This window comes from Hyperolius riggenbachi, chromosome 9 (genome assembly GCF_040937935.1).
Source record: "Hyperolius riggenbachi isolate aHypRig1 chromosome 9, aHypRig1.pri, whole genome shotgun sequence".
Taxonomy (NCBI): Eukaryota; Metazoa; Chordata; class Amphibia; order Anura; family Hyperoliidae; genus Hyperolius; species Hyperolius riggenbachi.
The window spans coordinates 257,316,022-257,341,364 of record NC_090654.1 but is presented as its reverse complement, the minus strand read 5'-3'; the positions used below and the strand labels follow the sequence as shown (position 1 = coordinate 257,341,364).

The 25,343-nt window shown below is 48.9% G+C and overlaps 2 protein-coding genes across 2 annotated transcripts in view; one reads left to right on the top strand and one right to left on the bottom strand.

The window, feature by feature from the left end:
• Positions 1-5,389, bottom strand: part of EXOC5 (exocyst complex component 5) — a 59,774-nt gene extending 54,385 nt beyond the window's left edge. The window contains exon 1 of the mRNA XM_068254374.1: positions 5,236-5,389. Within this exon, the coding sequence (XP_068110475.1) occupies positions 5,236-5,262 (27 nt within the window). The 5' untranslated portion in view covers positions 5,263-5,389. The remainder of the gene's footprint in view (positions 1-5,235) is intronic.
• Positions 5,360-25,343, top strand: part of AP5M1 (adaptor related protein complex 5 subunit mu 1) — a 43,905-nt gene continuing 23,921 nt past the window's right edge. Inside the window, exons 1-3 of the mRNA XM_068254375.1 lie at positions 5,360-5,455; positions 8,041-8,161; positions 20,549-21,194. Of these exons, the coding sequence (XP_068110476.1) occupies positions 8,094-8,161; positions 20,549-21,194 (714 nt within the window). The 5' untranslated portion in view covers positions 5,360-5,455; positions 8,041-8,093. The remainder of the gene's footprint in view (positions 5,456-8,040; positions 8,162-20,548; positions 21,195-25,343) is intronic.

Below are 25,343 nucleotides of genomic sequence, written 5' to 3'. Positions count from 1 at the left end.
GCCGTCAGAAGACGGAGCTGAAGTTGCTTTTAAAAACACAATAATTCGGCTTCCAGCAATCACTGGAAGACGAATTATATCATTCCCCCCATCCATGGCGGCCTGGAGGGGGGAAAAGTAATTAACACGGCCGGGACTTGTGCAGAAGCAGGATCAGGTGTATACCGGCTGTATCCTGCGCCCAAGTCTCCAGCGCTGATTTCAAATGTATGCTCCCTATACACCAATAGCCTATTATGGCTTCAGACTGACTGAGAGGCTGGGAGAGGGAGTAAACAGGCAGCAGGAGATTGCTGAGGAAGAATAGGAAACCTGTAAACACATCCAGCAGGTATAATTTATATAAAGCATTGATCTGCTAAATATAAAAAAATAATAGTCTTTAAATAGGAGGGTGATCAACAAGCTGTAATGTGCAGACGCTGCAAGCACTGACAGCTGTACATTGCATTCCTGTTACAACAGGAATGGGCTAGCATGACTCACTGACCAGTAATCAGAGCGTCTGGGGACCTGTCCAGCTTCAGCACGCACTGGAATCAGCAGGCCCAGTGTTCCCTTGTAACTGATAAAAACTGCATTCTCTTTTCAGAAGTGTTCCCAACCTTTTAGGTCGTGACACATCACACCAATCGCTCAGATCTCTGTGACATCACATATGAATAATAGGAAAATACTAATAATAGCAACCACAACATGGATCGAAAGAGTGCATTATCCTGAATACACTTAAAAACTAAGGCCCCTTTTCACTTATTCAGTTACTCTCAGTTATAACTGAAACAAAACTGATTTTCAAAGTAATGCCCAGAACATTTCAGGAGTAGAAAAAAAAAAACAGTGCAGTATCACTCTGCAATCAGCCCCCGCGACCAACCAGCGCAGCGTCACTCTGCAATCAGTCCCCAGCCAACCAGCACAGCGTCACTCTGCAATAAGTCCCCAGCCAACCAGCAAAGCGTCACTCTGCAATCAGTCCCCAGCCAACCAGCGCAGTGACACTCTGCAATCAGTCCCCAGCCAACCAGCACAGCGTCACTCTGCAATAAGTCCCCAGCCAACCAGCACAGCGTCACTCTGCAATAAGTCCCCAGCCAACCAGCAAAGCGTCACTCTGCAATCAGTCCCCAGCCAACCAGCGCAGTGACACTCTGCAATCAGTCCCCAGCCAACCAGCACAGCGTCACTCTGCAATAAGTCCCCAGCCAACCAGCACAGCGTCACTCTGCAATAAGTCCCCAGCCAACCAGCAAAGCGTCACTCTGCAATCAGTCCCCTGCCAACCAGCACAGCGTCACTCTGCAATCAGTCCCCAGCCAACCAGCACAGCGTCACTCTGCAATAAGTCCCCAGCCAACCAGCAAAGCGTCACTCTGCAATCAGTCCCCAGCCAACCAGCGCAGTGTCACTCTGCAATCAGTCCCCAGCCAACCAGCACAGTGTCACTCTGCAATCAGTCCCCAGCCAACCAGCACAGTGTCACCCTGCAATAAGTCCCCAGCCAACCAGCAAAGCGTCACTCTGCAATCAGTCCCCAGCCAACCAGCACAGCGTCACTCTGCAATCAGTCCCCAGCCAACCAGCACAGCGTCACTCTGCAATCAGTCCCCAGCCAACCAGCACAGCGTCACTCTGCAATCAGTCCCCAGCCAACCAGCAAAGCGTAACTCTGCAATCAGTCCCCAGCCAACCAGCACAGTGTCACTCCAGTGTTCTCCCCAGGCCCTTTTAGCCGGGTGCTCCACCCGGCTAGTTTTGGTGAGCACCCGGCTGTCATTGGCTAACCTCCTCCTATGCTGTAAGCAGATTTGTTCACAGAAGCACCGACCCTGCATTCTCACATCTCGCCCCACCCGGCTACTTTTTTATGCCACCCGGCTGTAAAAAAATTATGGGGAGAACACTGCACTCTGCAATCAGTCCCCAGCCAACCAGCACAGCGTCACTCTGCAATCAGTCCCCAGCCAGCCAGTGTCACTCTGCACTCAGTCCCCAGCCAACCAGCGCAGTGTCACTCTGCAATCAGTCCCCAGCCAACCAGCAAAGCGTCACTCTGCAATCAGTCCCCAGCCAACCAGCACAGCGTCACTCTGCAATCAGTCCCCAGCCAACCAGCACAGCGTCACTCTGCAATAAGTCCCCAGCCAACCAGCACAGCGTCACTCTGCAATCAGTCCCCAGCCAACCAGCAAAGCGTCACTCTGCAATCAGTCCCCTGCCAACCAGCGCAGTGTCACTCTGCAATCAGTCCCCAGCCAACCAGCACAGCGTCACTCTGCAATCAGTCCCCAGCCAACGAGCACAGTGTCACTCTGCAATCAGTCCCCAGCCAGCACAGTGTCACTCTGCAATCAGTCCCCGGCCAACCAGCACAGCGTCACTCTGCAATCAGTCCCCGGCCAGCCAGTGTCACTCTGCAATCAGTCCCCAGCCAACCAGCACAGTATCACTCTGCAATCAGTCCCCAGCCAGCCAGTGTCACTCTGCAATCAGTTCCCGGCCAACCAACGCAGTGTCACTCTGCAATCAGTCCCCTGCCAACCAGCAGTGTCACTCTGCAATCAGTCCCCGGCCAACCAGCGCAGTGTCACTCTGCAATCAGTCCCCAGCCAACCAGCGCAGTGTGACTCTGCAATCAGTCCCCAGCCAACCAGCGCAGTGTCACTCTGCAATCAGTCCCCAGCCAACCAGCGCAGTGTCACTCTGCAATCAGTCCCCAGCCAACCAGCGCAGTGTCACTCTGCAATCAGTCCCCAGCCAACCAGCGCAGTGTCACTCTGCAATCAGTCCCCAGCCAACCAGCGCAGTGTCACTCTGCAATCAGTCCCCAGCCAACCAGCGCAGTGTCACTCTGCAATCAGTCCCCTGCCAACCAGCAGTGTCACTCTGCAATTAGTCCTCGGCCAACCAGCACAGTGTCACTCTGCAATCAGTCCCCGTCCAACCAGCACAGCGTCACTCTGCAATCAGTCCCCAGCCAACCAGCACAGCGTCACTCTGCAATCAGTCCCCAGCCAACCAGCGCAGCGTCACTCTGCAATCAGTCCCCTGCCAACCAGCGCAGCGTCACTCTGCAATCAGTCCCCAGACAACCAGCGCAGTGTCACTCTGCAATCAGTCCCCTGCCAACCAGCGCAGTGTCACTCTGCAATCAGTCCCCTGCCAACCAGCGCAGTGTCACTCTGCAATCAGTCCCCAGCCAACCAGCGCAGTGTCACTCTGCAATCAGTCCCCAGCCAACCAGCGCAGTGTCACTCTGCAATCAGTCCCCAGCCAACCAGCGCAGTGTCACTCTGCAATCAGTCCCCAGCCAACCAGCGCAGTGTCACTCTGCAATCAGTCCCCAGCCAACCAGCGCAGTGTCACTCTGCAATCAGTCCCCGTCCAACCAGCAGAGTGCCACTGTGCAATCAGTCCCCGGCCAACCAACGCAGTGCCACTCTGCAATCAGACCCCGGCCAACCAGCGCAGTGCCACTCTGCAATCAGTCCCCGGCCAACCAGCGCAGTGCCACTCTGCAATCAGTCCCCGGCCAACCAGCGCAGTGCCACTCTGCAATCAGTCCCCAGCCAACCAGCGCAGTGCCACTCTGCAATCAGTCCTCAGCCAACCAGCACAGTGTCACTCTGCAATCAGTCCCCGGCCAACCAGCGCAGTGACACTCTGCAATCAGTCCCCTGCCAACCAGCGCAGTGTCACTCTGCAATCAGTCCCCGGCCAACCAGCGCAGTGCCACTCTGCAATCAGTCCCCAGCCAACCAGCACAGTGTCACTCTGCAATCAGTCCCCGGCCAACCAGCGCAGTGACACTCTGCAATCAGTCCCCAGCCAACCAGCACAGTGTCACTCTGCAATCAGTCCCCAGCCAACCAGCGCAGTGTCACTTTGCAATCAGTCCCCAGCCAACCAGCGCAGTGTCACTCTGCAATCAGTCCCCAGCCAACCAGCGCAGTGTCACTCTGCAATCAGTCCCCAGCCAACCAGCGCAGTGTCACTCTGCAATCAGTCCCCAGCCAACCAGCGCAGTGTCACTCTGCAATCAGTCCCCGGCCAACCAGCGCAGTGACACTCTGCAATCAGTCCCTGGCCAACCAGCGCAGTGACACTCTGCAATCAGTCCCTGGCCAACCAGCACAGTGTCACTCTGCAATCAGTCCCTGGCCAACCAGCACAGTGTCACTCTGCTATGCTATCTGTAGTTGAAAGCTTATTCTTGTTCACTTTAATTAGCCAATAAATGGTGTCTTCCTTATTTAAAACTTTGCAGTTAGTCAGTGTCCCACCAGCACAGAGGCAATCTGCAAACCACCACTGTGTCACTATCAGTCATCGATTAACAAGCAAGTTAACAGAATAGCTAGATTGTTGTCACACATTGTCATGCAGGGCAGGGTCTGCACAGGACACACACTGCCCCAACTCACAATCCACTCGTGTAGATCACTGACTCATCCTAGTATCAAACAGCAGAAGCACAAGCCAGGTCTCCTCTGCTTATCACCCTGGGGTGCAGTCACTAAGCTGCTGGCAGAGCCCCCCCCCCCCCTCCTTGCTACTTGGGGTCCTGTCTCTGAGATTCTGGCAGAGTCCCCCTCCTGGCTGCCTGGGGTCCTGTTACTAAGTTTCTGGCAGAGCCCCCCTCCTGGCTGCCTGGGGTCCTTCACTGAGTTTCTGGTAGAGCCCCCCTCCTAGCTACCTGCGGTCCTGTTACTGAGCTTCTAGTACAGGCATGGGTAAACTTGGCCTTCCAGCTGTTCAGGAACTACAAATCCCACAATGCATTTGCCATTATGAGTCATGACTGTGGCTGTCAGACTCATGCAATGCATTGTGGGACTTGTAGTCCCTCAACAGCTGGAGGGCCAAGTTTGCCTATGCCTGTTCTAGGAGATCCCCTCTTCTGGCTACCTCTGGGGTCCTGTCAATAAGCCCCCCTCCTGGCTGCCTGGGGTCCTGTCACCTGTATACAGACAGGGCCTCTCTGCTGGTTCCTTACTGTGAGGTGCTGCCATTGCTCTCCTGACAGAACCCCTCAGATGACATTACTCATCTATTACCAAGAACCTCAAATGATGAGAACCCCCCGCCGGGTGCTGAGCTGCTGCCAAGCGTCCTCTGCTGGCGGCACCCCTGAGACACCCATGGGTGCTGTCCTATTCCCAGTGCTGTCACTGAGCCCCGGGCACACAGGACCCCTCCGCTGCGCTACAGGGTGGGAGCCTCGCCTGCAATCACCTCGAACAGATCGGCGGTGGCCGCCATGCTGCTCCCGGTCGGGCGTGGTGTGACCGTCAGGCTGCGGGTCTCTGCCGTGCACCGGCCTCCATGGGGCGGGGATCAGAGCGCCGCCATTACCACCGGAAGTGAAGCGCTGACAGGGGCAGGAAGTGGAGCGCGCCCAGACGGAAGTGGGGAGCCGGAGGAGGCGTGGCCGGAATCAGCTGCTGATGGTCAGGTGAGTGTTGTGTGTGTTGCTAAAACTTCCCAGCATTAGAGTTTTGTTGTGAGTTTAGAAGCTGGAGATCTCGTACTCGGTAACAGTGCCCCCCCCCCCATAGCTCTAAACTTCCCTGCACCTCCACAGTGTGCCCCAGCCTCCCTGCACCTCCGCAGTGTGCCCCAGCCTCCCTGCACCTCCGCAGTGTGCCCCAGCCTCCCTGCACCTCCGCAGTGTGCCCCAGCCTCCCTGCACCTCCGCAGTGTGCCCCAGCCTCCCTGCACCTCCACAGTGTGCCCCAGCCTCCCTGCACCTCCACAGTGTGCCCCAGCCTCCCTGCACCTCCACAGTGTGCCCCAGCCTCCCTGCACCTCCACAGTGTGCCCCAGCCTCCCTGCACCTCCACAGTGTGCCCCAGCCTCCCTGCACCTCCACAGTGTGCCCCAGCCTCCCTGCACCTCCACAGTGTGCCCCAGCCTCCCTGCACCTCCACAGTGTGCCCCAGCCTCCCTGCACCTCCACAGTGTGCCCCAGCCTCCCTGCACCTCCACAGTGTGCCCCAGCCTCCCTGCACCTCCACAGTGTGCCCCAGCCTCCCTGCACCTCCACAGTGTGCCCCAGCCTCCCTGCACCTCCACAGTGTGCCCCAGCCTCCCTGCACCTCCACAGTGTGCCCCAGCCTCCCTGCACCTCCACAGTGTGCCCCAGCCTCCCTGCACCTCCACAGTGTGCCCCAGCCTCCCTGCACCTCCACAGTGTGCCCCAGCCTCCCTGCACCTCCACAGTGTGCCCCAGCCTCCCTGCACCTCCACAGTGTGCCCCAGCCTCCCTGCACCTCCACAGTGTGCCCCAGCCTCCCTGCACCTCCACAGTGTGTCCCAGCCTCCCTGCACCTCCACAGTGTGTCCCAGCCTCCCTGCACCTCCACAGCCCCATAGTGTGCCTCAGCTTCCATGCACCCTGGTGGAAAAATTGCCTTGTGTCTTTCAGGCATTAACCTTAGCTACAGAAGGGTGCATTGATAACTCAGCTCATTGAGTGGCGCACTGTCATCCCTCCTCCTGTCTCCATAGAATCAGTACATGCTGTTCAGGTATATTCAAAGAATTGAGCTTGATCCTTATGGACGATGCTAATAGAGCACTTGCATATGCACCTGAAGACTGAGAGTCTACTGTGATATCAGAGCAGTCAGTATCATCTTGTGCAAAACTTGGACTCATCTCTGCAGACTTATTCAATCTACAGATCAGAATCAATTTATTTTCGCCAAGTAAGTTTGTACCTACAAGGAATTTGTCTTGGCAGTTGCTTAACAAACAAAAACAATACAAGGACAGACAGTGTGTATATTACGTAGTGGTTAGCTCTCTCGCCTTGCAGCGCTGGGTCCCTGGTTCGAATCCCAGCCAGGGCACTATCTGCAAAGAGTTTGTATGTTCTCTCCGTGTCTGCGTGAGTTTCCTCCGGGCACTCCGGTTTCCTCCCACATTCCAAAAACATACAGATAAGTTAATTGGCTCACCCCTAAATTGGCCCTAGACTACATACACTACATAATATAGACATATGGCAATGGTAGGGATTAGATTGTGAGCTCCTTTGAGGGACAGTTAGTGACAAGACTATATATATATATATATATATATATATATATATATATATATATATATATATATATATATATATACACATACATACATACATACATACATACATACATACACTGTACAGCGCTGTGTAATATGTCGGTGCTATATAAATACTAAATAATAATTATAAGTATAGTGGCAGTAAGCAATGTGAGAATTGTTCATTTTCAGTTCTGTGCTGATTACTTTCAAGTCCTAGCAGCTCTAACGTGGTTCAGCATTAAGTATGGCTTCCGCTTGAGGAAAAAAGCTGTTCCTGTGTCTAGAGGTTTTGGTAGCGATTGACCGGAATCTTACTCCTGAAGGCATGCGCTGGAAGATGGAGTGAGCTGGGTCAGAGGCAATTTTGGTGAGTACATTTGAAATCGGCGCCGGTAGACTTGGCCGCAGGATACAGCAGTATATAGCTGATCCTGCTTCTGCACAAGTCCGGGCCGATTTAATTACTATTCCCCCTCCAGGCCGACATGGATAGTGGGGGAATGAAATAATTCGGCTTCCAGCGATTGCTGGAGGCCGAATTATTATGTTTTTAAGCAACTTCGGCTCCGTCTTCTGACTGAGCCGACGTTACTCACTGAGTGCTTCAATAGGAATTATTCCTATTGAAGTCTATGGAGGCGCCGGCTGCGCCCAAATCTAGCAGCGCTGAAAAGCACTGCTCCGATTTTGGTCGCTCTCTTTCTGCACCTGCTAGCGTAAAGATCCTGCAGGGAAGGTAAGCTACAGCCAATTATCCTTTCCGCTGATCGGATGATGCGCTGCAGCCTCCCCTTTTCTAATGCTGAGCAGGAGCTGAACCATACAGTCATAGATGATGTTATGTTGGATTTGATGACTGCAGTGTAGAACTGCACCATTAGATTTTGAGGTAGGCCAAACTTTTTCAGCTGCCGATACTTCACTATATGTTGTTACAAGATATAAATAATGATTTCTCCATTTCTGCAGATTTACTGTGCTATGCATTATTTGTGACTGGTAGACCATCCTGCTGGAAAAGAATGCCTGTCCGTGCATTGTGGATCGTATGCCATCGAGCTGGAGAATGTGGATCCATAAAGTTCTCCAGGTAACACTGCTGTTTACTAGTTTGCACTTTTATATGCTTATACTCAAGGTTTTCAGATGCTTTCAGTAGCCTGTGTTAGTCATGCTAGGATAAAGGCATATGGCCTCTGCACAGAGGGACTTCTAGCACCTAGTTTCTCAACATGCGGTACGCGTACCCCAGGGGGTACTTCTGATGGTTCCAGGGGGTACTCAGGCTTGATATACTTGACCAAGAGTAACAAATTTAGAGTTTTAGAAAATTATAAATCCTATATAAACACCAAATTAGTATTTTTTTCTAATTTAAAAGCAACAGTAAATGCTTGGAAATTGTTTAGAACCAATTATCATGTACTACGATTAAATATGTATTTGTTAAAGAGGATCTGTAACATCAAAAGATCCCCAGCGGGGTACTCACCTCGGGTGGGGGAAGCCTCCGGATCCTAATGAGGCTTCCCACGCCGTCCTCCGTCCCTCAGGGGTCTCGCTGCAGCCCTCCGAGAATAATGACGTCAATATTTACCTTCCTGGCTCCTGCGCAGGCGCTCTGACGGCTGTCGGCTCCGAACTAGGCGGAAATACCCGATCGCTGTCGGGTCTGCTCTACTGTGCAGGCGCAAGTTTCCGGCGCCTGCGCAGTAGAGCGGACCCGACTGAGATCGGGTAATTCCGTGTAGTTCGGAGCCGAGAGCAGCCACAGCGCCCCCCGCTGGAGCCAGCAAAGGTAAATATTGAATTGACAGTCGGGTCTGTCGCCGGCTGTTCGGAGGGCTGCAGCGAGACCCCCCGTGGGACAGAGGACGGCGTGGGAAGCCTCATTAGGATCCGGAGGCTTCCCCCACCCGAGGTGAGTACCCCCCAGGGGAGCTTTTTGACGTTAGAGTCTCTTTAAGGGGTACTTGTGATAATATTTACTATGCTAGGGGGTACTTGGTGAGTACAGGGTTTTATAAGGGGTACATACCAATAAAATGTTGAGAAACAACTGTTCTAGCACATCTGAAGCATGAATTTAGATACCTCGGTAGTGGAAACCCTCTGGTTGGTCTAGAGGTATCCTCTGTCCTCTTACAGCCCAGTGTTGGGTCCCTCGAGACATATTAGAGGAGAGCTAGTCTGATATCTTTCTCGTGGCCGCGCTCCCGCTGTATACAAGCACATCTGTAGTCCACATGCACTTCATTGGACTTGGCTCACCTGTGTTCAGTACAGCTGTGCTCATACATGGATGGGAGTGAAGCTTCAAGAAGGAGACGGTCCTGTGGAGGGACCACCAGAGGCTTCCCACTACTCAGGTAAGTATCCAGATTTTAACCCCCGTCACAGGTTTACTTTAAAGGAGTTCTTCACTGTTGGCCTGTTCATGCGGGTGTTCAGAGTGGTATGTGACATTTTGACATTAAATAAATTTTGGAGCAAGATTTGTTTTTTTGTTATCAACTGTTTTTCAGCTAACCTTCCTCTATCCCCACCCCCTAACCCTTTAACCATCCTTATCTACGCTTAGCCTTATCAACGCCTAGCCATCACCATCGACGCCTAGCCTTCCTCATCGATGGCTTGGCCTAGCCTTCCTCATCGATGGCTTGGCCTAGCCTTCCTCATCGATGGCTTGGCCTAGCCTTCCTCATCGATGGCTTGGCCTAGCCTTCCTCATCGATGGCTTGGCCTAGCCTTCCTCATCGATGGCTTGGCCTAGCCTTCCTCATCGATGGCTTGGCCTAGCCTTCCTCATCGATGGCTTGGCCTAGCCTTCCTCATCGATGGCTTGGCCTAGCCTTCCTCATCGATGGCTTGGCCTAGCCTTCCTCATCGATGGCTTGGCCTAGCCTTCCTCATCGATGGCTTGGCCTAGCCTTCCTCATCGATGGCTTGGCCTAGCCTTCCTCATCGATGGCTTGGCCTGGCCTTCCTCATCGATGGCTTGGCCTGGCCTTCCTCATCGATGGCTTGGCTTGGCCTTCCTCATCGATGGCTTGGCTTGGCCTTCCTCATCGATGGCTTGGCTTGGCCTTCCTCATCGATGGCTTGGCTTGGCCTTCCTCATCGATGGCTTGGCCTTCCTCATCGATGGCTTGGCTTGGCCTTCCTCATCGATGGCTTGGCTTGGCCTTCCTCATCGATGGCTTGGCTTGGCCTAGCCTTCCTCATCGATGGCTTGGCTTGGCCTAGCCTTCCTCATCGATGGCTTGGCCTGGCCTAGCCTTCCTCATCGATGGCTTGGCCTGGCCTAGCCTTCCTCATCGATGGCTTGGCCTGGCCTAGCCTTCCTCATCGATGGCTTGGCCTGGCCTAGCCTTCCTCATCGATGGCTTGGCCTGGCCTAGCCTTCCTCATCGATGGCTTGGCCTGGCCTAGCCTTCCTCATCGATGGCTTGGCCTGGCCTAGCCTTCCTCATCGATGGCTTGGCCTGGCCTAGCCTTCCTCATCGATGGCTTGGCCTGGCCTAGCCTTCCTCATCGATGGCTTGGCCTGGCCTAGCCTTCCTCATCGATGGCTTGGCCTGGCCTAGCCTTCCTCATCGATGGCTTGGCCTGGCCTAGCCTTCCTCATCGATGGCTTGGCCTGGCCTAGCCTTCCTCATCGATGGCTTGGCCTGGCCTAGCCTTCCTCATCGATGGCTTGGCCTGGCCTAGCCTTCCTCATCGATGGCTTGGCCTGGCCTAGCCTTCCTCATCGATGGCTTGGCCTGGCCTGGCCTAGCCTTCCTCATCGATGGCTTGGCCTGGCCTGGCCTAGCCTTCCTCATCGATGGCTTGGCCTGGCCTGGCCTAGCCTTCCTCATCGATGGCTTGGCCTGGCCTGGCCTAGCCTTCCTCATCGATGGCTTGGCCTGGCCTGGCCTAGCCTTCCTCATCGATGGCTTGGCTTGGCCTGGCCTAGCCTTCCTCATCGATGGCTTGGCTTGGCCTGGCCTAGCCTTCCTCATCGATGGCTTGGCTTGGCCTGGCCTAGCCTTCCTCATCGATGGCTTGGCCTGGCCTAGCCTTCCTCATCGATGGCTTGGCCTGGCCTAGCCTTCCTCATCGATGGCTTGGCCTGGCCTGGCCTAGCCTTCCTCATCGATGGCTTGGCTTGGCCTGGCCTAGCCTTCCTCATCGATGGCTTGGCTTGGCCTGGCCTAGCCTTCCTCATCGATGGCTTGGCTTGGCCTGGCCTAGCCTTCCTCATCGATGGCTTGGCTTGGCCTGGCCTAGCCTTCCTCATCGATGGCTTGGCTTGGCCTGGCCTAGCCTTCCTCATCGATGGCTTGGCCTGGCCTAGCCTTCCTCATCGATGGCTTGGCCTGGCCTGGCCTAGCCTTCCTCATCGATGGCTTGGCTTGGCCTGGCCTAGCCTTCCTCATCGATGGCTTGGCCTAGCCTTCCTTACTGACACCTATCCTTCCTTATGGCTATCCGTGTTGAGGCCTGCCTTCTGTATTAAATAAGTTATTAAGGAAAGGGAGGTGCTGAAGGGGGTGTGGCTAGAAAACAGCAAAAATCTATGAACCCTTCGCACTCTCGCATGCAAATGTTCAAACAAATGCATTCACAGATTCACTCATCCAGGCACAACTGTTATCCCTACAGCTAAGTTAAAACCCAGGGTTTTAGTTCACAGATGAATGCATTCTTATGCTTAGTCACCTATACTGCGCAGAAGTACCCAGGTAAACATAGGTGTCCTAACTATGGTCCTGTAACATGAGTGAATCTGTGAATGCATTTGTTTGAACATTTGCATGCGAGAGTGCAAAGGGTTAATAGATTTTTGCTGTTTTCTAGCCACACCCCCTTCAGCACCTCCCTTTCCTTAATAACTTATTTAAAGAGGAACTGAACCAAAAAAAGGTCACTAAATTGAGCCTCCTCATCCCTTTGAAATGAATGATTAGACACAAAACACTTGTGAAGGGCAATATAAAAGTAGATATATTTGTGCAATACAACTATGAATAAAAGAGAATGGCAGGCTCCATCTTGCAGCTCTATCCCTACATTTTGCAGCTCTCACTCCATGGGGTGTGCAGAGTCTGATTCTGTGGGCGGTGTTACAATTGGAGTTAGACAAGCCCATTCACGCCCACAGAATGAGATTTGCAGCCCAGTGTCATGAGGTCATCATCAGTCGCCCTGTTACAGGAAACTGACAGATGTGGCTTCTGCTGTTGCCCTGCACTGTACTGGCACATGCCTTGATAAAGTATTATTTTTTCTCTAACTATGCCTCCTGCAGTGTGAGATCGTCTGCTTGTCATCCTGTAGCTCTCCCCATTCGTTTTGTGCCAGATCCCATATCATGTCCTGTAGTCATGCAGCTCTCCCCTTTATTACTTCACTCTTGTTAATTTCAGGAAAAACTTTTTTTTTTTTTTTGCCAAAAAGCAACCCACAATCTCCCCCTTTCGCTATCAGTTCACATACACACTAATAGAGATTTGGCGCTTCACAGTGTAAAAAGGACTGTTATATTTTTTATTGGATATTTGTTTAGTTTTATATAGAGTGAAGCATTAACAGTGAAGCATATATATGTATTCATGTTTTTTCAGGGAAAAACTTGTTCAGTCCTTTTTACACTGTGAAGCACTATAAGCGCTTTTATGAGCACTTTTTAGCCATCAGGGCTCCCATTGACTTGCATTAAAATCGCGATTGCGGTAAAATCGCTCAGAAAAGCGCTTATAGTGTGTCTGAGCCCTTATGCAGGGAAGGGGAGAAATGGTGAGAGAGAAAAGCTGAAAGAGAAGGAAAAAGATAGTTAAGTGACAAGACAATATGCTCTGTACAGCACTACGAAAGATGGCGCTATATAAATCTTATATAATAATAGGCAACTGTCCCTGCGTACAGCAGGGACAGTTGTCTCTGTGTAGCTGGGTCCGTGCTTTTTGCTACTGTGCATGTGCGCAGCACGGACCCAGCCTCTCACTCACAGGAGGATGGGGCCAGGGAGCCGAGCGGGCATCGTGTGAGTGGACGGCCAGATGTGCGGAGGGTGAGCGGGTGGCCGTGTGAGCGGGCAACAGACGCGTGTGGCCGGGTAAGCGGGCGGCAGACACGCGCTGCGAAAAACAGACCTAGAGCCCGTTTTTAAACCAAGAGTACTTCTGAGCGTTTTTCAAATCGACAGTGATTTGAAAAGCGCTTGGCTAATGTTACCCTATGACGGTTTCTCACAGCAGCGTAGTGATTTTTTCAAAAAACGCAAACACACTGCATGTAGCATTTTTTGGAGCGATTCATTCAAAAATCGCTTCACAAAATCGCACTCACAAATTGCTAGCGATTGCAATTGTGATTTTGGCATGCTCTAGTCCAGAAAGAAGAGGTATAGGGAGAAATTGAGAATAGCCTGAGATGGAGCAGAGATCTTATCTGTATTGCAGTCCCACATCAGACAGGCTACTTGCCTGTAATAAGATTCCTGTCACTGCCAGTCTCTCACACAAGTCAGAAAGCAGCCCTCCTGGAGTCTAGGAACTGTCAAAAACTTTTCAATTTGTTTAACACCTTATCCAAACATGCAGTCATTTATAACAATGGGGAGAGACCAGACAGATTTTTGCCCATGGAACCTCCATGCATATCTCTGCATCATGCTGCCCTCTAATTGCACTTTTATCAGCTAGCGCAGTGTTTCCCCTTACAGTTATGTTTCTACAGTCCCTAAGCTGGCTGTCAGGATTCTCTTTTCACAGAGCCTCCTGATGACTCACTGGGCTTGATACACAAAAGAGTGCTAACTGTTAGCATGTCCGTTTTCGCGTGAATTTTCGCATCGCGCGCGATTGCGGATTTTCTCGCGTAATAACGTTTTCGCGCGCAAACGCGAATTTACGCGCTAAATTGAAATCATTTTCGCGCACAAATTCGTGTTTGCGCGCAAAAACGTTATCATTTTGCGCAAAAATTTACGATTGCGCGCAATGCAAAAATTCACGCGGAAACGGCGTGCTAACAGTTAGCACTCTTTTGTGAATTAAGCCCACTGTGTCAACAAACAAAGCTGCAGGGGATTTGAATAAGCAGGAGAAAATCTCCCACTGATCTCTGGGAGCCTTGCCGCGGCAGAGTAAGTTACAGAGGGTGTGGCTTATCAACATAATTGTATATTATAGTTCATTCACATATTTTTGTACATATAGTGTACTGTTTTTGCCTACAATTTTTAACATGGATTGCGCAGAAAAAGTGGGATCAGCGCATCACCAGGCCGCCTCTGAATGGCCTCAGCTCAGAGATGCGCTGAGCCCCCCCAGGAACTGCAAACGCACCTTGAACCCAAACAGAGGCTCTGCATATACACCAAAGAAAAACTAACAAGTGGGAGCAGCTGACCAGAATTAAATCAAACATAGCAAAGAAATGAACAGCGCTACTTAAAAACAGATGAATGCTTACCTGCAAAAAAGTGCAGACCCCACTCATGGGATACAAATACACAATGAGCACACATACAACCTGTCTACCACTTGGAGGATGTTAGTTTCCACTAACAGCTTGCAATGCAATTTGTTAGGTACTCGTCCCTCCCACTGTCGAAGAAGTCTTTCCTCCATGGGAGGGGACCTAACACTAACTAAAACCTACCTATGCATATGCATAGCCTGGGCGCGCTACCAGTAAAATCGCCCAGGCTATGCATATGCATAGGTAGGTTTTAGTTAGTGTTAGGTCCCCTCCCATGGAGGAAAGACTTCTTCGACAGTGGGAGGGACGAGTACCTAACAAATTGCATTGCAAGCTGTTAGTGGAAACTAACATCCTCCAAGTGGTAGACAGGTTGTATGTGTGCTCATTGTGTATTTGTATCCCATGAGTGGGGTCTGCACTTTTTTGCAGGTAAGCATTCAGTTTTAGAGCAGGTGCAGAGACGAGCAACAAAATTGATGCGTGGGATGGAAGGTCTCACTTATCGAGAAAGGTTAGATAAACTGGGTTTATTTAGTCTAGAGAAAAGACGCCTTAGAGGGGATCTAATTAACATGTATAAATACATCAGAGGGCAATATAATACCTTGGCGGATGAGCTTTTTGTCCCTAGGCCTTCTCAAAGGACTAGAGGACATGATCTGCGCATGGAGGAAAAATGTTTTAGCCATTTATTTAGGAAAGGGTTCTTTACAGTAAGAGTGATTAAGATGTGGAATGCATTGCCACAGGAAGTCGTTATGGCAAACTCTATACCTGCATTTAAAGGGGGCTTAGATGCTTTCCTTGCGTTGAAAGACATCCATGGCTACAATTACTAGGTAATGCCTAATGATGTTGATCCAGGGATTTTATCTGATTGCCATCTGGAGTCGGGAAGGAAATTTTCCCTTTAGGGGCTAATTGGACCATGCCTTGTAAGGGTTTTTTCGCCTTCCTCTGGATCAACAGGGATATGTGAGGGTGCAGGCTGGTGTTGTACTTTATACTGGTTGAACTCGATGGACGTATGTCTTTTTTCAACCAAAATAACTATGTAACTATGTAACTATGTTTTTAAGTAGCGCTGTTCATTTCTTTGCTATGTTTTAACATGGATTGCAATGCTGTTTTCATATTCTGAGTTCGGTTCCTCTTTAATGTCCTAACTAGAGGCGATGTGCCTGGATATATGTATTTTGTTCTTGTTACTGACCCCTGTGGCTAGGGTCTAATTCAGTGCACTCCCTCCTTCCCCTGTATGTGTTTGTCAGCATGCACACAGCTTATGCTGGTGTATGTACATGGTGCACATGGACACATGGGGCTCTATTCATAAAAAAATTTTGGCGAAAATACCGCATCGGTATTTTAGACTTCTGGGTGGGCATTCATAAAAATGTTGGCAGCTGCGATCGCAGAGCAGAGATCTCCCGCTGAAGGCTGGCGGTAAGCTGTCGGAAGGCATGCGGAAACACTTAAGCCGGCAGAGTCCCTCCATGCGCTGCTCTCTCTGGGAGGTCTGTCCCATTCACTTGTATGTAATCCGTAGGCTTCTCGCTACATCCGAGGAAGCGGTATTTCCCGTCCACTTACCGCTTCCTCTAATCTTTATGAATGGACATTTAGTTACTTTTTTCTAGATAAATCTAGAAAAACACCGCACAAGGCGGAAATTTTTCGCTCTGCTGGGGAATTGTAACTTTTCTTGCGTAAACAGCCTTTATGAATGCCCACTTTGCTAAATGGTCGGAAAAGTCAGCTGTTTTGAGCGGAAAAATTGCGGTAAAATTTTATGAATAGAGCCCATAACGTTAGCTCCCTTGTGCGATTGGTAAGATGCACTGTCTGTCCCAGGAGAGGACGTCAGGATGTGTGCTCCTAATCCATTGATAGGTTTGATGCAATGAATGTGGTTGCATGTCTGCGCTATGCATGTTACAGGGCCAGAGTTAGGACACCTATGTTTACCTGGGTACTTCTGCGCAGTATAGGTGACTAAGCATAAGAATGCATTCTTCTGTGAACTAAGACCCCGGCTTTTAACTTAGCTGTAGGGATAACAGTTGTGCCTGGATGAGTGAATCTGTGAATGCAATTGTTTGAACATTTGCATGCGAAAGTTCGAAGGGTCAATAGATTTTAGCCTTCCGTATTGACGCCTAGTCTTCCCTAGTAGTGGGGAGCATAGATACATGAGACATTCTAAACTCTGTACCATCAGGACATCCAGCAATACAAGTACATAGATGGGTGATGATGTGTGGTTTGAGACATCACCAATATTGGTGCTTGTTCATATGATTCATTACAGCAAAATAAGTAGAAGGTTCCTGCCCTTACGAGTTTACAATTTAGAAGGTAGTGGTTTGGAGTCATTAGGGAAGCAGACCCAGGGATTAGCAGATGAGGCAGTAATCCTCCAATATAGCAAATTATAGGCTTGTCTGAACTGGTGTGTTTTGAGAGAATGTTTGGAGGTTTCCAGGCTTGCAGCATGACTGACTGGCTGTGGGCGAGTTTTCCAAAGGAGAGGTGATGCTTGTGAGAAATCCTGGATGCGGCAGTGAGAGGAGGTGACTAAGTTATATGACAAGAGGGTCTCCAGGGAGGAGAAAATGTTCTTGGTGGGATGTTATCTGGAGATTGATAAGGAACTGTAAGGTGATAACTTATGTAGAGCTTTGTATGATGGGGTGAGGAGTTTAAAGAGACACTGAAGCGAAAAAAAATATATGATATAGTGAATTGGTTGTGTACTATGAATAATTACTAGAAGATTAGCAGCAAAGAAAATATTCTCATACTTTTATTTTCAGGTATATAGTGTTTTTTCTAACATTGCATTATTCTATAATATGTGCAGATTACACAACATTCAGCATTCAAAATGAGTCTTTCAGAGCAATCTGTGAACTAATGACCCCTCCTCTAGCAGAGAAAAAGAAAACAGTTGAGATAATAAAAGTCAGATAACAGCCCTCTCCGCGACTAAACTTAGTCGGAGAGTTAAGGTAGCCATACACTGGTCGATTTGCCATCAGATTCGACCAACTGATAGATCCCTCTCTGATCGAATCTGATCAGAGATGGATCGTATGGCTACCTTTACTGCAAACAGATTGTGAACCGATTTCAGCCTGAAACCGTTCACAATCTGTTGTGGTGGTGGTGCTGCCGCCGCTCCGCCCGCATGCCCGCATACATTACCTGCTCCGCCGGCATGACTGCCCCCGGTCACCGCTGCTCCGTCTCCGCTCTGGTCTCCAGGTCCGGCATGCTTTACTTCTTCCTGCCCGTCAGGAAGTTTAAACAGTAGAGCGCCCTCTACTGTTTAAACTTCCTGCCGGGCAGGAGGAACTGAAGCATGCCGGAGACCAGAGCGGAGACGGAGCAGCTGTGACAGGGGGCAGTCGCGCCGGCGGAGCAGGTAATGTATTGCGGCTCTATTGCGTCGGTCATCGGGCACTCGAACGCCGCTAGCGACGCGCTCCCTACCCGCGGGCGATCGACGGTAATTTTCCGCACGGAGCGATCGATGGGATCGGACGAAATGGATCGAAATTCGGCGTGTAGCGCGAACAATTGCCAGCAGATTCGATCCCAGTGATCGAATCTGCTGTCGAAACGGCGGCAAATCGAGCCAGTGTATGGCCAGCTTTAATGGCTTGTTTGCATAGAGATAACAACTGGAGTTTCTTAACTCTTCCTGTACTGGAAACAATTAGACTGATGTATCTGATCTTAATGTTTTATTTCTTAGCTGTACTACACATACAAATCATAATATCATAATTTTTTTTTCGCTTCAATGTCTCTTTAAACTGGGTCCTTTGGGTAATAGGAAGACAATGGAGAAATTGGCAGAGAGGGGCCGTATCAGAGGAGGGGGAGGAGAGTTGGATGAATGTTTATCTTATACAGTGGTGTGAAAAACTATTTGCCCCCTTCCTGATTTCTTATTCTTTTGCATGTTTGTCACACTTAAATGTTTCTGCTCATTAAAAACCGTTAACTATTAGTCAAAGATAACATAATTGAACACAAAATGCAGTTTTAAATGATGGTTTTTATTATTTAGTGAGAAATAAAACCTCAAAACCTACATGGCCCTGTGTGAAAAAGAAATTGCCCCCTGAACCTAATAACTGGTTGGGCCACCCTTAGCAGCAATAACTGCAATCAAGTGTTTGCGATAACTTGCAACGAGTCTTTTACAGCGCTCTGGAGGAATTTTGGCCCACTCATCTTTGCAGAATTGTTGTAATTCAGCTTTATTTGAGGGTTTTCTAGCATGAACCGCCTTTTTAAGGTCCTGCCACAACATCTCAATAGGATTCAGGTCAGGACTTTGACTAGGCCACTCCAAAGTCTTCATTTTGTTTTTCTTCAGCCATTCAGAGGTGGATTTGCTGCTGTGTTTTGGGTCATTGTCCTGCTGCAGCACCCAAGATCGCTTCAGCTTGAGTTGACAAACAGATGGCCGGACATTCTCCTTCAGGATTTTTTGGTAGACAGTAGAATTCATGGTTCCAGTTATCACAGCAAGCCTTCCAGGTCCTGAAGCAGCAAAACAACCCCAGACCATCACACTACCACCACCATATTTTACTCTTGGTATGATGTTCTTTTGCTGAAATGCTGTGTTACTTCTACGCCAGATGTAACGGGACACACACATTCCAAAAAGTTCAACTTTTGTCTCGTCGGTCCACAAGGTATTTTCCCAAAAGTCTTGCCGATCATTGAGATGTTTTTTTTAGCAAAATTGAGACGAGCCTTAATGTTCTTTTTGCTTAAAAGTGGTTTGCGCCTTGGATATCTGCCATGCAGACCGTTTTTGCCCAGTCTCTTTCTTATGGTGGAGTCGTGAACACTGACCTTAATTGAGGCAAGTGAGGCCTGCAGTTCTTTAGATGTTGTCCTGGGGTCTTTTGTGGCCTCTCGGATGAGTTTTCTCTGCGCTCTTGGGGTAATTTTGGTCGGCCAGCCACTCCTGGGAAGGTTCATCACTGTTCCATGTTTTTGCCATTTGTGGATAATGGCTCTCACTGTGGTTCGCTGGAGTCCCAAAGCTTTAGAAATGGCTTTATAACCTTTACCAGACTGATAGATCTCAATTACAGTACTTTGTTCTCATTTGTTCCTGAATTTCTTTGGATCTTGGCATGATGTCTAGCTTTTGAGGTGCTTTTGGTCTACTTCTCTGTGTCAGATAGCTCCTATTTAAGTGATTTCTTGATTGAAACAGGTGTGGCAGTAATCAGGCCTGGGGGTGACTACAGAAATTGAACTCAGGTGTGATAAACCACAGTTAAGTTATTTTTTAACAAGGGGGGCAATCGCTTTTTCACACAGGGCCATGTAGATTTGGAGTTTTTTTTTTCTCACTAAATAATAAAAAACATCATTTAAAACTGCATTTTGTGTTCAGTTATGTTATCTTTGGCTAATAGTTAACGGTTTTTGATGAGCAGAAACATTTAAGTGTGACAAACATGCAAAAGAATAAGAAATCAGGAAGGGGGCAAATAGTTTTTCACACCACTGTATGCTTTCCTTTGTATATTTGAAGTTTTACAGGTTTGTCTTGTCCTTTAAAGGGAATCTGAGACGGTGATGGAGGGAAAATTCATACATACCTGGGGCTTCCTATAGCCCCCTTCAGACATTTGGTTCCCTCGCTGTCCTCCCGGGCTGCCACGATCTGCCGCTAGGGTCCTCTGAAGTTTCTTCGGTTGGGGCGTACTGCGTAATCGCAGCTCGGCCCCGGGCACGCCCCCCCAGTAATGCACCTACGCAGTATTACTGTGCAGGTGCAGAATGCTCCTGCCAAAGGGGAGCGCGATGGCAGCGACCGCGCAGCCGAACTGCGCATGTGCCGACTTCAGAGGACCCTAGCGGCCGATCGAGGCAGCCCAGGAGGACGGTATGTATGTATCAATTTTCCGCCCACCCCCCTCTCAGGTACACTTTTTAAATTGACATCAATTTTCTTGTCTTGTAGGCGCTACCCTACGGTTGAGAAAAGAGCCAAGGCATACAACAAGTCCAGCTACGCAGGCATTCCTGAGGATGAAGAGCTTCTGAAGGCCTTGCTCCATGAGCTGGGCTTGTCGGACAATAATCAGAACTTTGTGGAGTACAGGGACGATTGCTCCAGGATTAATAAAACAAATGTGCACTCGCTGACTGTTCCTGATGGGAAGCTTTGGCCGGTTCTTGCCATTCCCAGTGGGGACTTCATCTACGTGTGCCTCCCTCTGGTGGAGCAATCGCTGACGCCAGCCCCACCGCTCATCAGCATCAATAGTATCTCCGAAGCCTTTTCCCTGTTGTCCGGCATCATGCAGTTCATTAACGTAAGACACTCGACAGAGGCAGACGTGTCAGCGAAGCTCTCTCAACTTCCGCTCCTGGTGACTCAGGCCTGTCCGCTGGGCTCTCCTGTCGACACAAATATGGTGGCTCTGCCTGATAATCTGAGCAGTATCTCTGCAAGCCAGGCTCATAAAGCCCCTGCATGGAGGACCAGCAAACAGAAGGGGAAACCTCAGATCGAAGTTTACATTGCGGAGAAAGTGGCCTCCAACCAGTATGACAAAAGGGATGACAGTGACATATGGCAGGTGTACGGGACGGTCACTTGCAAGGTGAGTGTCTACACCCAAAAGCAACCTCACTAACTTAAAGAGGAACTTTACCGAAAGGCAGATAAAAAAAAATCCGTACATTGCATAGTGAGAATAAAAAAAAAATAGATATGATACTCACCATGTGATTAGTTCAGTTCATGTTGTCTGAGCCACTGTAAGCCTGCAGGTCATCATCTTTACTGCCGTCAGACAACGAAAAAAAGCAGACAGCACCAGCTGCCATTATCTATGAGCACACCCACTAACAATGTGATAGGCTAAAAGGTTAATATAGTTAATATACAGGTATATATACACACACACACACACACACACACCCACACCATACACACACGTTGCTAATATACGAGTGATTACTCGTGATCCAAATGAGGCTTAATTGGCGCAGGTGTGTGGCGGGATACAAGGGGTTATTTACCCATAATTCCGCTGTCCGCTCTGCTTTTCAAACAGCTTGCACGCGTCCTATTGGTCGCATTGCAAGCCTCACACCGGCGCACTTCCTCCCTCCGGCTTGAAGTAGGAAGTGCGCCGTGGTGAGGCTTACAACGCAACCAATAGGACGCGTGCAAGCTGTTTGGAACACAGGGCGGATGGCAGAATTATGGGTAAATCACACCTGCGCCAATTAAGCCTCATTTGAATTGCTTATGAGAGCAACCCTGTATATTAGCTGATGGCCTGGGTATGTATTTGGCTGGTGTTGGCTCCGCCCACTTTTTCTAACCCTAACACACAATTACTCAATGACCAAGTTTGTGAGCTTTGCAGTCTTTGGCATCAATAATTAGCATTAAAATTTAAACCAATCTGATTGGCTGTTTGTGGCTCCACCCCCTTTTCTGAATTTGAACCAGTCACCCAATGACCAACTGTGCCAGGTTTGAGGCCATTAACAGTGCAATTAAATATTCCCCATGAAAATCAATAGGTGAATTTTGATTGGCTTTTGTAGGCTCCCCCCCCCCCCCCACGCTTATAACTCTTGGTTCAGTTGTCCTTTAAATCTAGTTTGAAAGCCTACATGTTTAGTCTGGCATTGACATATGTAGTTTTTTTCCTTTTTAAAGCAGGTCCGAGATGAAAATCTAACTATAACAAGTAACTTGTCTAAATATCTTATCTAAAGTTTAGATAGTTTGCACAGCAAATCTAGCTGCAAACAGCTTTATTAGTTTATGATTATTTATTCCTGTGATACAAAGAGAGCAGCCATGTTCAGTTTGTCACAGGCTGAGGGCTGGAGATGCTATCAGCTTGCCTGTGTGTAATGTGGCAAATTCAGTCCCCTCTCCTCCCATCTGCCTTTGAATTCTCTGGCTGGTAACCTCCTCAGAAACATGCATACATAAGCATAATAAGTTAGTTTGGTTCCCTACACTGGCCTTAGATTATTGTACGGACATAAGGACTTGTTCACATTTAGTTGTATATCATTTTACCTTCTTCAATTAGAAGGCATTTCCAATCATTTAGCTTTAAAACAGACCTGAACTTGCACAGGAGAGAAAAAGAACACAGAAAAATCCACCCTGTATGTAATAATAATCTGAACATTTGCATAGTGCTTTTCTCCTGTCGGACTCAAAGCGCTCAAGAGCTGCAGCCACTAAGGGTGCACTCAAGAGGCCACCCTGCAGTGTTAGGGAGTTTTGCCTTGAACTCCTTACTGAATAGGTACTGACCCTAGCCAGGATTTGAACCCTGGTCTCCCATGTCAAAGGCAGAGCCCTTAGCCAGTACACTATCCAGCCACTATCCAGCCATGTGTTTATAGAGAATAGCCTGTCTAATTCAGGAAGAAATGAGATAGTGTAATTTAAACTCACAACTGTCTGCCAAGATGAGAGCTAATATGTAAACACAGGAGTTTAGCTCTTTCGGTGCTTCCAGCAAACCAGGAAGTAACCACACTGCAGCATCTCTGAAGGAGGCTCTATAAGCTGTAACAAGGAAATGTTTTTTTCTGTAAAGGTTATTATGCTGTTCTTTTAGAGCAGAAAGAAGTACTGGTCCGCTTTAAAGCTAATGGGAGTCTATTTAACCACTTGAGGACTGCAGTGTTAAACCCCCCTAAAGACCAGGCTAATGATTGCTAAATTGGCCACTGCAGCTATAAGGCCAAGCTGCAGGGCCGCACAACACAGCACACAAGTAATTTCCCCCCACCAACAGAGCTCTCTGTTGGTTCGGTCTGATCACTCCACAGTTGTTTATTTTATTTTTATAAATATTTATTTTTTTAATAAATTTTGCTTTTTATTTATTTTCCCCTGCTCCCTCCCTCCCCCGCCAGCCAATCAGGGTGATCAGCTGTCATTAGCTTCAGCCTATGACAGCTGATCACTCCCCAGCCTCAGGAGGGGACAGCCGTGTCACACGGCTGTCCCCAGTACAGCACTGCTGCCGATCGCAGCGCTGTACATGTAAATAGATGGCGATCATGCTGTCTAACAGTCTCCGCCCCAGATTTTTTCTTCCTGGCTTAATTGTCCCTTTAAGCGAATTTCAATGCAAATTTTCGTACACGTCTAACAATCATTACGTGAGAAACGGATGCATGGTGCAGAAATCTGCAGCGTGCAATTGATATTTATTCTGCTCCATACCGCATGCAAAAATGCGCATTTAATGGAAACGACTCCACCAACTTCTTTTATTCATTGGCTTCATTTTTAATGCAAAAAAAAAATCACATTGTAAATTCATCCTTAGCGGAATCGGGTCCTAAGTGAGCATCTGTGGTTTCCCGTGATGCATCTCTCCAAATCCAGGCACACATCCAGAACCACTGGTGTATAGTGAGCCTATAGCTTAATTATCGCAAATGCCTTCTGTTTGAGGAAGGGAAAATCATGCTCTGAGTTGCTTTTTAGTAAGAGGGCTTTGGGTCTTTTAGCCCCTTAGGCTCCTTTTACACTGTATCCATTGCTTTCAGTTGTAACTGAAATGACAACTGACGTGCAAGGTAATGTCCATGTTTCCCTTTGGCCTCTGTCACACTGTACGCGGAGTATAATTATTGCAAAATGCCTTTTTGTTTTTAGAAGGCAAATTATATTTAGCATTGCTTTTTATGAAAACGCATCAGTTTTTCAGCGTATACTGTAAAAAAAAAAAAATGTGTGAAAATAATAAAAAAAAAGATTGTGTTAATTTTCCATAGAAGTGTGTTGTGAAAAAGCTTAAATGCTGTTAAAAACTAAAAAAAAACCCCAGAGAATCCCCCATGAGGATATGGACTAGTCCTAAACCTGACGGTTCTGTCACATTTTAACTGTTTTCTTTTTTCACTGTAGTGGTGTTTTAAAACACATATAATATGACCTGAGCGATAGGGAAGCATAGATATTACTTTGCACATCAGTTGTCCGTTCTGCTATAACTGACAACAATTGATTTAGGTTTGGTTCACACATAAATCTGTACATTTCCTGTCCTGTTTTGCATCCATTTTCCCATGAGGCATCACTCCCAAATAAGCAAATAATCTCTTTATGCCCTCAAAAGTAAGGCCTCCATATCCGTCTCACTTCAGGTTCCTTTTAAAGCGGACCTGAAATCAGAATGTCCTTCCACTTTCTAAAAGATAAGCAACAGCATAATAACCTTTAAAGAAAAATGTCGTTGTTACAGCTGATACAAATCCTGCAATAAATCCTGTGCTTTCACATGAGCTTATCTGCCATCTCTGCCATGGCAGTCATGTGACACAGGGGAGAGATCAAAATAAATACAATTTGTGATTAACCACTTCAGGATTCTGCGTACGCTTAACTACGCCCCTGAATCCTGAAGTGGTTTCCATGGAAACGGCCGCTCGTATGAGCGGCCGTTCCATGTCAGTTCACGGAGGGTGTCTCCGTGAGCACCCTGCGAGCCGCCGATCGCAGCTGGCAGGGTAAATGTAAACACACGGGGAAGATCTTCCCCGGTGTTTACATGTAAACGGCGCTGCTGCGCAGCAGCGCCGTGGCAGAGATCGGCGATCCCCGGCCTCTGATTGGCCGGGGACCGCCGGCACCTGATAGGCTGAAGCCTATCCTATCCGGCGCAGGACGGCTTTCCGTCCTGCGCCGCACACAGGGGACGGGAGAGGGAGGGAAGGAGGAGGCAGAGGGAGGACTAGTGCTGCGGAGGGGGGCT